At 35.0% G+C, this 14,012-nt stretch overlaps 1 protein-coding gene across 2 annotated transcripts in view; it reads left to right on the top strand.

The window, feature by feature from the left end:
• AUH (AU RNA binding methylglutaconyl-CoA hydratase) overlaps nucleotides 1-14,012 on the top strand; it is a 116,743-nt gene that overhangs the window by 32,089 nt on the left and 70,642 nt on the right. For both annotated transcript variants that reach the window (XM_082301217.1, XM_082301216.1), the window contains exon 4: nucleotides 6,383-6,469. In XM_082301217.1, the coding sequence (XP_082157343.1) occupies nucleotides 6,383-6,469 (87 nt within the window). The remainder of the gene's footprint in view (nucleotides 1-6,382; nucleotides 6,470-14,012) is intronic.

Genomic DNA, 14,012 nt, shown 5'->3' with positions numbered 1-14,012 from the left:
TGCAGGTCTGCTGCAGAGCACTTGTGGGTTCTGGGGGACAGCAAACTTAACATGGGCTAGTGTTGTAACAGGGCATAAAGAAGACAAACAGTGTCATGAACTGCATCAGGAAGAGAATCATCAGCCGATCAAGGCATATGCTCATTCTGCTCAGCACTTCATAGGCTAGCATAAGGTGATTAGAGGGTTGGAGGTTGGTGAGAGGGGAGAGAATATTGGTCTTCCTGTGCCAGGTAGATTCAGAGAAAAGTACTCTACAGTTTATACAGTGACAGAAGAAGCAGTAGGCACCGGTTGCTCTAGGGGAATACTGTCCAAATAAAAAGAAAAATTCAAGTGTGAGAAGATTAATTAAGAATTAGTCATATAATAAAATAGCTTTCCCAGAGAAATGGTGGAATGTCCCTTGCCAACAGTATTAAAGACTTGGAAGGACCCTGGACAACCTAATCTAGGGCTGTGCATTTGATAGAAGTTTGGATTAGGTCATCCCTATAGAGATTTTATATGGGAAGGTGAAACAGAATATCCAGCCTAGACTTGTCTATTATTCTATCAAATAGGTGGGGTTCTTTTTGTTACTTCGTGGAATGTGGTCCAGAGTGTCAATAGTTGTGATGCATTCTGCCTGTTCTTGATTGAGCAGACTGAACTCATTTGTGTTCAAGATTATAGTCAGTAATAGCTCTAATGGTTACAGATTGATGATCTGAGTATCCTGGGTCTGGCTGAGCTGGAGGTGCAATGGAATTATTACTGGTATGCATGCATATATTGTCTGCAAAGCATAAAGTGTTTTACACGGGCAAGAGATTTCAGTAGTGACTGGCATTGTTTTGTGCTGTGATTTGTCAAGCATGTATCTTTATATGCAGAAAAATGTTAGTTGAAAGCAAAGTAAAAATAATTAATCTACATGGTAGCATTATTATGATCAAATTTAAATTATGCTTTTGTGGATTTTTAAAAGGATTTTAAGGATATAAATCAGAAGTATATATCAACAGAATAATACTCATAACTTATTACTGTGTTAACAAAGTTCTACTTGTGTTAGACTTGACACGATCTTTAAATAAATATATTTATTTCATGAGATATTTTAGTTTTAAAATTTGGAGCTAAGTTGTCCTGAATAGATTTCAGGCTGTAAAAGCTTTATTAATGAAATTTTTGAAATTTGAAGAAAAAGAAATATTGATAAATCTTTCGCATTTTGAATGTAAGTTGACTATAGTGTTGTCCTCATAAATGTATGTACAGCTTCCTTTTGGGGTATTCCTAACTTCATAGAAGTTTATTGGTGTTTTGCTAATGGATTTCTTGCAATGGCTTCTCCAGAAGTTGGACACATTTGCTTTTAAATAAAGATATTTCCATGTACCTTAATGGATGGGTTTTTTTAGTGGTTATAAGTTAATCTATAATGTATGTAAAAGTTGGCCGTTTGCTCTCTATTTTATTTCATTCAGTATGTGTGGAGAAGGATGGATATTAATTCATAGTCTGCTTAAATGCATTGTGTGGGAATAAGATGTGGGTTCATAGGAATTCTTAGCATTTTAGTTGATGAGGTAGTACATATTTTGTAGTTCTAGCTGAAAGCGTTTTAAGTTTCCTTCATAAATTCCTTAACCTGTTTGATTGGATAGGTGGTGCATTTGTGTTTTGCTGTTTCCAGTGTTCTTAGTTCTTACTGACAAGATGCAGAAGAATTGGATATAGTATACAAGAGAGCATCTTCTGATACTCCCCAGTATCACCTCCTTATTGAAATTGTGGTGTGTTGACAGAATTGGTCGATCTGTGTTCGGTAAAATCAAAGGGCAAGCTCACAATAACACTGCTGCACTAAGAATTTAATACTTTATTCTACCTCAAATGCCTGTGCATGTGTCACTTCCTTTCCACTTCTCAGACAATAGACACATCGAGGTCCTTTTGGCTCTTGGTAGAATAACTTCACTGTTTAATTTTGGTGTGCCAGCATTCTAAAATACCTGCTTTTTAATACGAACTATTTATTGAATGAAGTTAATTTTTTAAATGTCATATATAAACCATTATGTTTTATGCTTTTTTAGTTTAAAGATTTTGTGATGTGTTTTGGTCACATAGAATAGTCTATACAAGAAGATTTCTAGGCATTTATATTATTCGGAAAGTGAGGCTTATAGTTGGAACATATTTTACAAACACAACATATAGCTTTTCAACAGGACATGAATTCTGATTAGCAAGTTTGTGAAAATATCCAAATAAGGCAGGAGGCATGGGGTCAGAGTAATCACTGTAAAGGCTGGTTTCCTTTGGTGTATCATCTGAGTTAAAAGCCGTCCTTGTCATACATATGTGTAGGTGGAAAAATTCTGGTGAATAACAGCAATACCCCTATCTTGCTGGACTGCCCTTGGCTTTCTCAAATAAACATTTTCTCTGGCATCATTGTGAAGTGGAAGTCAGGCACATGCTGCAATAATTCTCTCAACTGACAGTGTACTACAGCCAACCATTGAATAGCCAAATCTTTGCAAAAGAGAATTATTACAACAGGGTTTTCATATTTAGGGGAAGTAAGGTAAAAAAGGCAAACAAACTAACCTTCCTATTTTCTTCCAATATTGGAGGAGGGAAATGAGAAAGCGGTGGATCAAAATCAGACAGAGATTTTCTTTTGGATTGACAAACATCAATACAAGTGTAGGTAGTATTTAAAACAGCATGCATGTTCCTTACATCAGTTTTGAGAATTGATCTTCAGATCAAAGACCAGATCACAGCTGACCTCTAAAAGCCTGCTGTTTATACTGGTATTTTTCAAACATATGTGTTCATTGAAGGTCATCAGTAAAGTTCTCTCCAACCAGTTTGCTGTGTAAATTTTGAAGTGATACTTCTGTGAATTAAGTTAATTCAGGAAGAGTTTACTCACAAATGGAGAGTACCTGACTGAATCCTAATACAGCTGTAGGAGGAAGTGGTTGATGTACTGTCAGTGTAGTCTTTCACTGTGGGACTTCTCTTTTGTCCTGCAGTAGCAGCTAGTAATTTGAAAATGGCATTTTACAATCTTCAAAAGGTAGTTCGTAAAATGTTGGGAGCGGTGAGATGAGAACTGGAGAGCATAACTTCTAAAATCACAGCTTCTGTTATTGTTCTGAGTGGATGAAAAGCAGTTAGTGGGACAAAGCACTGACATCAGGAAGCTTAATATGGAGAAAACAATGATTCATGTTCCAGTACAAACCAGATAGATGTGGTGGTATAATTACAGTGTACTGTCAAAACTTCAGCAGTTCGTTTGCCTCAGCCCCCTGGTAGCTTGGGTTTGCCCTTTTACTTCTTGGGTAGGAGGTCTTAGAGAGTTCTGTGTTCAGTGTGGTGGGGAAGAATGGACCCACAGTAGAGCCTCTGGAGTCTGCTGGGAGTGGATATGGGTGAGCAGATAGGTCAAACTGTCCACAGATTTCAGCTGTGGCCCATAGAAAAATTGCAGAGTTTTGTTGTGTCAGACATTTTGTGGTTTGAAACCTTAGCTACTTTGTTGCTCTCAGCAGTTAAGCAAATACTATTTTCAGCTACTTTGAAGTAGAAAACCTGGGGTGAGAGGAGGGGTCTTTGATTTCAGTAGCTGAGAGAGCAGAACTCTCTGATTGAACCTGCAATCTCCTTCATGGTTAGCTTCAGAAAGGTAACCTTTTCTCCTTCTGACTTGAGAACAGATTTTGAAGAAATATATGAACAGTTCTTTGCTATATGGGTCAGAATTCTTCAATAATTTTTTGACGAGTAGTCGAATCTTGTAACAGGAACAAAAGTATTAAGTTGGTGGCAGTTCCATCTCCTGTGACCCAGAGGATGCCAAGGCATATGTTCTTCTGGAGTGCAGTGAATGGCTTCTGACTAAAATTCTTTCCTCTGAGGAAGGGAACTTCGGTTACTATTATTATTCTTTGGAAAACTAAAATAGAAAAAGGGCTACCAAAAGGGCTCTTTCAGTTTCCTTGACATTTATGAGGGAGAAACACTTAAAAAAAGGAAATGTTAGTTTACAAAAGTTGGTTAAGGCACTAAGATCAGCTATGTATTTGAAATTTCTTTACAGTATTCAATATCATTAATTTTACATTAGCAGCTATATTTTAATCCATTCCTAAACAAGGTTTTTGCTAAATATTTAATAGATTTATGTAAATGTCTTCAAGGAAATGTATATTCTAACTGAAGGAAGAAGTCTGCAGTGTATTTTTTATTTTAGAAGGGTTGGGGTTTCTTTTGGTTGAGTCCCTTTTTCTATTCATGTATTCTAGTCTGAATAAATCAAACCCTAAAAATTGCTTTAATCTTATACTGACAGAAGATTTTCTTACCAGTAATGCTAGTTGTTTTCTTTATAATGCTTTTCAAGGGGATGCCCAGTGATTTCAGTGTGTGGAAGTTTTGAGTCAGTTTGCACAGCCAAAGAGGTTTTTGTTCATAAAGCGTACGGTTTCTTACATAGGCAGTGATTTGAACAGAGTTGAAGAAGCTACATCCAGACTTTAACTGATATCAAGTAAATTATATTTTTTATTCTCATGCTTGCTGATGTGACTTCTAAAGCAATTTACCGTTTAACTTCTTAAACGTGACATTTCAAAAGCTCCCTTTAGCTCCAGAACTGTACACATAAATGGATTTGTGAAAATTGCTCGCAGTTTTATATGATTTAGAGTTCTATCCAGATTCATTGATGCAAATTTTGTTTGTTTTTTGGGTTCCTGGCAAGATTTCTTCATGCACTGATTGTGAATTACTAAGGTAGCAGTTGCAATTTTGCTGCAGTGCAGGCTTGACTGTAGTAATTCCTGTTTTATACTGTCTGGTCAACTGGCCTATCCTACTGTCTCAGCTGGGGCACATTCTAGAAGGTTGTTTGGCAGTTTTTGGCAAAGTGCCTCATAGTGTAAATTAAGCTTAACATTACTTAGCAGGCAATATGCAAATGCAGCCAGGACTGATGCTTCATTGTTTTTATATTGACATACGCAGAAGGAGAACAGAATGAGGAGCTTTGCTATGACAGAAGTAGAAGGAAAGATGTAGAGCTGCATTATTTGGCATGGTACTTTAAGGCAACAACTGGATGTCCATCAGAAAATGTCAGGTTAAGATCCTGATTTTCACAGAGCTAACCTAGAGTTGTTCAGCATTACAACTAATGCTGTCAACAAAAGTATGTCTAAAACTATGTTTGATGAAGAGAGTCAGGAGGCCTACTGTGAGTTAAGTCCAGAAAGTTAAAAGGTGAAACAAAGCCTACGACTGCATAATTTAAAATTCTGAGCTACAGTCTTAACTTAATCTGAGTTCAGTGCATTTTCCTGAATGGATAGTATTCTCAGGGTAGAGAAATATAAACCTTTTTTTTTCCATTTTAAAAAATTGTCTTGTTTAGCCTTTTCAGTCATGCAAAGAGACTAGCTCAATAGGTTAGTTTTTACCAAATGGAAAAAATACATGCTAAGTTGTTGCCTTGTGACTGTTTCACTTCTTTGGAGAACAAATGTGTCTATGCAAGTTTTGCCTGTTTTATGTATTGTTCCTCTATAAGAAAGATAGGCTTCTATATTTAGCTATGATGATGATGATGATGATTATGATGTTAGTTTCTCTTTTTTTTTACATACTCATGAAAGAAAATGTCAGTTTTTCCTATAAGTGAGCTTTTAAAAACACATTTGTATCCATGCCTAGCTATAGTATGCTTATTAAACAAAATAATTTTTTTATACTCATGAAGAAATAGGTAAAAATTTTCAAGTTGTGGTTTTTTTTTTGATGAACAAAAAAATGATGGTATGTAACTTATTCCAAAATAAATTTAAATAAATGGGTGAGAAGTGAGCTGAAAAATTGGTCCACTGCAGCATTTTTATTTAGATATTTATAGTCTGTTAATGTAAAACCATGCAACATATGTACTGTATGATCTACCAGTAAGAGAATAACAAGAGTACATTATGAAAAACACATATTTATCAGACTTTGTGACACAGTTGGGAAAATAAAATAGTACTACAGGTGAACTATAAGCATAAATGCTACTGTTCATAAACTATTTTAATAAAAGAAAATGTCACTGGGAAGAATATATGTAGTGAAAATCTCATTATGGATAATTTTTTTGTTTGTTTGTTTGTTTTGGGCTTTTTGGTTTTGTCTTTCCTTGATAAATAGTTCATGTTTTCCTTGAAATCTGTGGAGAATTTATGTAACCAATTTAAACTCCCTGTCTAGAAGTAGATTTAAAATTTTTCTGAGTGAAGAAATATTTAACTTTTGAAAATGTATTTACAATACATTACAGCTTGCTAACGTATATATGAAATGTCACTTACAGGTGCTGACCTTAAAGAAAGGGCAAAAATGCACTCAAGTGAAGTTAGTTCTTTTGTCTCCAGGGCAAGAGCAACTATTAATGAATTGGGTAAGTAACCTCTCCCTCGAAAAATGTTATTATAACTTTAACCTGAAAATGTTAGATCAGATGAATGATGTAAACATGCATAGTTAATTCTTGACAGGTAGTAGAGAATCCCTAACTATGTACTATCACATCACAGATCTTTAATTGGAAGGAACCCATAAGGACTATTGAGTATATTGATAAATGCATTCATTCTTTTAAAGTGTTCCAAGTTGAGTTGGACTTTTTTTAAGAACTCTAGAAAAGTTAAATATCAATTGTAATAGAGGTGATTTTCCCTGCTGTTTGCATAAAGGATGGATTTTTCTGTGACATAAAGAAGCTTTAGTTTTTCCTCTTGCATTCTTGTGGTTGGTATAATTATTACAGTCTAATACATTCTAGAAAAATGTTAAACATCAGATGCTGATAGAAATTTAGCTACTAAGGTCTTTTAAAACTTTGTTTAATATGTTTTGGTGTAGTAAAACCTGTTAATAGTTTCGGATTTTAATCAACTTGTACCAGTTTTTAAGGATAGTAATTTCTCCTAAGTTTTACTTTACGAATTCACCATCAAATAATTATATTTCTACATCTCTGCTGATCAGTTTAAATATAACTACTTTTCAACAGGTTGTTGCCAATATGATAGTGTAGTGTGCCAAGTTTGAAGGAATTAATTTTCTACATTTAACTTCTATATAAAACGTATTCTGTCACTTGAAATTTTGGCACACAACTCTGAGGAATAAATAATTACTCAGAAAATTTATTTAGATGCATTTCCTTAAGAACACTATGTCAGATTTTGGTTTGGCAGAATGTTATGAATGGATACCAGGGTTTGTTTTTTTTTTAGGTAAATGACAAACTGCTGAAGTATGAAACTTTGATTAGGTAATTCGTGGAGATACTTATGTCCTGAAATGAATGTCATGTCTTTGAAGTGAAGTAGACACTCAAGGCTGTTTAAATAAGTGAAATCTGAAAAATAACTAGAAGTGAATGGATCATTAATTTCCTGCATCTGATACTGTATGTCATGCTGGTATTTCTCCTTTTATTGGAATGCCAAGCAAGTGGCAACAAGTTGCTCCATTAATTTACTTTGTAAGAATTTTGGGAGGCTTTCTGAGCATTAAGTTATAATTTTTCAGCCTTCCTTGGCTTGAAGTTACTGGAAATATTCTAAGATGGTTTTAGTGTTTAAATATGGGCAACTGATTTCAAGATTTTCCTATGATTAGTAAATAGGTCTTTTTATTTTAAATTGATTATTTTCAAATTTTTAAGTGAGAAAATTTGTAAAGTCTGAAGGAATATTTGGATTTGGCATTCTTCACTGATTGACTAGAAAATATTCACAGTCATTTGATGCTTTGTTTTGCCTTAGGGTTGAAAAAACTTTGAGAAAAATGTTTAATTGTTGTCATCTTCATTAAGATTCCTGTGAGAGTATTTAACTACTGAGTATGTAAGCAAATTTTCAGTGTTATCTAAAAGGCTTACAGTGAATTACTTGAAGTTTAGGAAACCAGTGTGAGTGCTTTCATTCCTTGATCTCTAGTCACTTGAGAAAGAAGCATGGAATTGTGAGCAAGTGGAATTAATATCTGAGAATCAAGGTCACTGAAGTACTGAGATACAAAAGTTTGTGTGGGAATGTACTAGCAATTTGATATGCATGACATTGGTTGGAAAAGAGAAAGAATTTGAAGATATAGCCTTTGCCTGATAGTTAAAACTTTTTGCTGAAGTTGACCAAGTGTTTCTGTGCTCACTCATCTTTGTCTTCTCCTCCCCCTTCTCTCTCCCTTTCCCTCCCTTTTCCTCCCTTTGCCTGCCTCCCTCCCTCTTTGCCTCCCTCTTTGCCTCCCTCTTTGCCTCCCTCTTTGACTCCCTCCCTCCCTCCCTCCCTCCCTCCCTCATTCCCTTTTCCTCCCTCCCTCCTTCTTTCCCTCCGTCCCTCTCTCTCTCCATTTCCATCCTTCCCTCCTTCCCTCCCTCCTTCTACAGTAGATGTAGTTATAGGATGGATTAAACATTTTTTTGGGTCTTTGCAGGTCAGTTTGAAAATCATAGAACCACAGAATGGTTTGGGTTGGAAGGGACCTTAAGGATCATCTTGTTCCATCCCGCTTACAACAATCAGGTTCACTAGACCATTCTCAGAGCTCCATCCAGCCTGGCCTTGAACACTTCCATGGATGGGGTGTCCACAGCTTCTCTGGGCAGCCTGTTCCAGTGCCTCACCACCCTCACAGTAAAGAATATCTTCCTAAAACCTACTTTCTTCCTGTTTGAATCCATTCGTCTTGTCCTGTTGCTACATGGTCTTGTAAAAAGTCCCTCTTCATCTTTCTTCTAGGCTCCCTTCAGGTACTGGAAGGCTGCAATTATGTCACTCCAAAGCTTTCTGGTTTTTAGGCTGAACAATCCCAATTCTGTCAGCCTTTCCTTGTAGGAGAGGTGTTCCATCCCTCTGATGAACTTGGTGTCCCTCCTCTGGAATCACTCCAGAGTTCACTAACACCAGCAGGTCAATGTCCATCCTGTGATAAGGACTCCAGAGCTGGATGCGTTACCCCAGGTGGGGCTCTTGTTATGTCTTTCCCTACATCAGACAATGGTAGACAGTATTGGAAAAATATGTATATGAGGTTAGATTAGATGGGTGCATAAGATGTCCCGTTGATGATGCCCTTATGAATAGAAATGAATATTAATTTTATGGCAAGTCAGATGTTCTTAGTTCCTTTTTTTTTTAATTCTTCTGAAGAAGTGATCTGTCATTACAAAGTGTAATTTATGTAGAACTATAGGGACATTGTATTTGCATTTGGTCACTGCAATTAAGCTGTATATTGAAAATAATAATGGTATTTTTCTTGCCAGGCAACAACTAGAATGCTGTGAGATAGTTAAAGAGGGGAAACAGTTTTCAAATTAATATTTACCACTGCAGAATGTTACGTAGCTAGGGAAAAATATTTCCAATCTCCTATTTTGTTCTTTTTTCTATCCGAGTTTAATACTATAATCTCATTTAAAATATATTCTACTTTTTGCTTTTCAGAACTAGGTCATGTTTTGATAATTGCATTTGTATTCAGATGTGTGACCTAGTAAGGAGTTACGTCTTTTTAGCTATATTTTCAGAAAGAAGACCATTATGTTACCTTTACAGATGAAATACAATAAAGGTTAATTATGTCTTGAACAACCAGATAAACTTAGTTTTTTAGAATTGACAGCCTTTGGCTTTAAGTAGTTTCTGTCTTCATTACATTTAAAATCCTTACAGTGGTGGTTTTGTAGAAAACTGTAGTATCATTTTGAAATATAGCTACAAAAGAGAATTTTCTGGAAATTAAAAGCATACTGCACTTGTTTATATGGGAATAATTTATAACTTCTTACTAAATTTGGGTGAAGAAGTAAGACTGCAGTAAACATGACTTTGTTTAAAAATAAATGCATAAAAAAAGAGCTGAAAAAATTGAACTGAGCGATTAGTTGCGGCACTTAGAGCTTTAAGTTGGGGAGGGGAAAATCAAAACAGTCTCTATTTTTAGCAGTGGTTGCTTTTGCTAAAATTATACCAGAATTGTGGAGGTGGGTTTGAGTTTGTGTGTGTGTGTCTGGGGGTTTTGGTACTTTTTTCTGTGTTGGTTTTTTTTTTTTATAGTAAGAATTATAAGACTACTTGTCTGTTACTATATTCTGCCTTGAAGCACTTCATTACTGATGTAAGTCTGTCTTTACCCTCAAGAAATTAGGAGAGAAAAGCTTTAATAGATCTCTTGTAACCATGCACACAAGACAGGCCTGGCTAAATTAAGTCAAATTATAATGATTTCCAGAAGCCTTGTTTTTGAGGCTTTTGGGGGGCGAAAAACCCCATCATTGTGGGTTAGATCTTCAGTATGTATTTTACAGTATGCCTCCTATTAAGTCCATGTTGTTATTTATACTGACTGTGGGATCAGGGCTGTGATAGTGTATATATGTTATATTTTGGGATTTCAGTTGCAAAACAGGCTGAGGCTATGTATGGAGCTGAATGAAATAACCACACTCCTCAATAAAAACACCGTGTTTAATAAAAATAAAACCTGAAGCTGTAGAAAGAATTTCAATTCAGCAAATAGATGTAATTATTCCAATTGACATTTGGCCCCAACCTCTATTAAGTGGGAAACACCATTGATTAGCAAAGCTCTTCCAAAGAATGTAGGCATAAGTGCCCAAATCCCATAAACAGGGAATAAAAATTGGAGACTGACTTTCTTGGTTACTTTTTAAAATTAATGTGTGGTCAGGCTTGTTTTTTATTTCACATTTGGAGACAAAACACCTTACGCAAGGCCTGATGGAACCTAGATCTGAACTAAGTTAAGAATGAATTTTTTATTAAAATACTAAAGTTACTTGTTTTCTGTTGGTCTTGTTGAATTATAAAAAATCTTAAAGGTCTTTATTAAAAACATTTGATAAGTTTTGATGCATAAGCTGTGATACAACTTTAAGAAGTGGTGATATTTAGTAACTTTGTATATGTAGTTCTATCAGATATGATTAATTTTAACATAGTCCACTTTGAATGAGATCATCTCAGTGAAAGCACCTTGTGGTCAGTTGCTTGTGTTTGTGGTTTTTATTGTGTGCTTTTTATTTTATTCAGAGCAGGTACAGTTCTATATTAACAGATTTTGTTTTTCCTTCTTCAGCATTTTTTCTGTCCATCTGGCTTTCAGTCATCACCAAACTTTTAATTTACTTAAAAGAGTGCACTTGTTCATCCTTCAGACAAACACCCTCTTTTCAAAAAAGTTCCTAGTTTGACTACTGAAGATCATGCATACATGCATTTTTTTGGTGCCACATTATATGCTGTGGTTTGGTTTTGGATGCAAGCTGTCAAAAATTGGTTTCAGAGGTCCCAAGAATGGTATCAGGATTATAAAAATTTTTACTTGATTGCTGGTCTGGTAGCTGCTACCACACCTTCCCATTGTGAAGGCTTAAAAATAAGCAAGAGTTATCACTGATGAGGTTGGTGCTGTGCCTTGTTTTACTCTTTGAATTTCTGAGGCTTCTGTGGAACTGTGGTTAGCATTTTGAATCCTGGTTTAGTAGTGAACACTCAAAATTTACCAAATTTAGTAAATCCGTCTGTGTTTGCTGGAAGTAGATCTGGCCATCAAAGCTAGAGTACTCTAGTTTGGAAATCCTTTGATAAGAACTATGGATTTCTCTCTTATGGAAGAGAGATACAGGCTATGAGTTGCATTTACTGGGAAGCTGAATGAAATTTCACATAGCTATCAAATTTGAAAAAAGACAAATTACAGGTAGCAGAACCATGCTTAGCAGCTGGCCTCAGGCGTCGTGGTCTTTCTGTGTTGCTGACACTGTGAAAGGTAGATTTTAGCACAGCATTCTGCTTACTGTATTATGATGTTGCCTGTTTGATTAAGTGTGCAGCATAACTAATAGGCCTTGAGCACTAGCATTCTGAGTGGGTTGCTGGGCTCTTGGTTGTTTTCCAATGATAGATTTATTTCTTCTCTTGATATTGAATTAATTTAAGATAGCCTTTGACTAAGTGTTGTCTGATCCTGGTGCTGCTGTGCAGCCATGACCATTAACATAGCCTCAGCAGTAGTTTGGCTTGATGATATTACTAAACTAGCTTATTAAAAAAAAAGAAATTTATGCTTACTGTGAAATGTTAGGGAGTGTTTCTTCTGTAGTGTTCTGTGAATGAACTGGCTTGAAACTATTACTTGGTACATTATGCTAATTTAGAAAGAAAAATCTTTTAGCACTAGACTGGGGAATGTATCGTGTCAAACAACAATGCTAGTAAAAATAGAGTATGTGTTATCTTCATACTGTAAATCAGACAAGTACACAATAAAAAAAATGAAAACCATATCCAATTTGATTCTCTTAACAACTGGAGATTATATTAGAGACTATATAGTTGTGTGTGTACATTATATAGAGATTATAGTTTGAGTTTTATTTTGTGTGCTCTTTAAGAAAGAAAAAAAACTTTCATGGAAGTAGAATGGAAAAATTTAACTGAATTCATTTAACTCCTTTTTGTTTTGTAACTTCACTGCTTGATTACATGCTGTGCTGTTTTTGTGTAGTAAGTTCTTAAATGTACTTAGTAAGAGTAAAAAATGCAAGAAATAATTTTCATTTTTCTTTTGTCCAGAGCTTTCATTCATTTGCACAGAAAGTAGATTCTGTCATCTAGGTTTTACTTCATTATTGTCTTACTGAGGGCAGAATGAAACTACAAGACGAAACATTAGTAAATATGAAAGAACTGAAGAACCTGTTTATCAAACTGAAGTGTGTGAGATGATTGAAATATCCAAATGATTTTTATATAGTACAAGAAAATAATGAAAAATTGGATACAGAAAACTGTAGCTAAAGGGTTTGATTAAACCACCCCTTTCATTCCCATTAGTTTCCCAGTTTCTATTCTCAAGAATGTGAAACACACTGTCTCTCCCACTTGTCCATAATAAAGTAGCAAATAGAAATTTTTAAAATAAAGAATATAATATTCCTCTATTAAAGTTTGAATGGTTTTTTTCAATTCAAAAATATATTATTTCTAGATAATATATGAGTAAGTGATTAATGGAGGACACTGAGAAATTAATAGGATTGAGTGAGGTGTTTTAGCCATTGTCAATATAAATGGAAGAAAAACTTTATTAATACCTTTTGCTTAATAATCATCTGTAGGCAATGTGCAGTAACCATTTTCATTAAAAAGCAAAATTTCTTTACAAATACTAAAATATACATATTTTTATGCAACTCTTTATTGTTATTGTCTGCCTGAACTTTGAAGGTATTAAAGCAAAGACAGTAATGTTCAAACAAGTCTATCAACAGTTGTAGACTAGTAAGCTTCTTATGTAAAGCACAGGAATTAGAGTGTATCTAAAAGCCTTTCACAGTTGTAACTGGCAAATGTATGGCACAGAATTGCGTATCCAGACTTTAAAGTGTGGTCGTTTATGCAGCTGAATATATTTTTGAAACATACGGCAATACAGAAATTAATTGAATAATCATTTTGCCATTATTTTTGCACTTATGAAAGGTAAATCTTTGTAACATTTAATTACTTGCCATGTGCAGAAATGGTTTGACCAATCTTCTTTACCCCGAAGTTCGTGTAGGAAGATCTGAGAGTCTCTCTCAGCCACTTTCACATGTTGCTGCATACACTGGTTGGTTTTCTGAGTGTTACAGAATGGATGAAAGTACTTGTTGAAGTATTTTGTTTCTGTTAACTTTTTTCCCCAGAGGAGAATCTTTTTTTGATGGTAGTAGCTTTCAACTGAAAATGAAAGCAAACTGTTGCAGCCACTGACTTGATTACAGATTTTGCATGGCAAGGTAACTGCCTGAACAAAATTGTCATTGCAAAGGTTGTATTGCCATCTCAATGTTGTTTCAGGAAAAGGTCCCCAAAACTGAAATCAAGATACAGTGCTATGTTGCAATTATTTTTCTGATTTCC

This window comes from Coloeus monedula (genome assembly GCF_965178545.1).
Source record: "Coloeus monedula genome assembly, chromosome: Z".
In the NCBI taxonomy this organism is placed as follows: Eukaryota; Metazoa; Chordata; class Aves; order Passeriformes; family Corvidae; genus Coloeus; species Coloeus monedula.
Note: the sequence above shows the minus strand (reverse complement) of the source record. Positions and strands in the feature narration are given on the sequence as shown.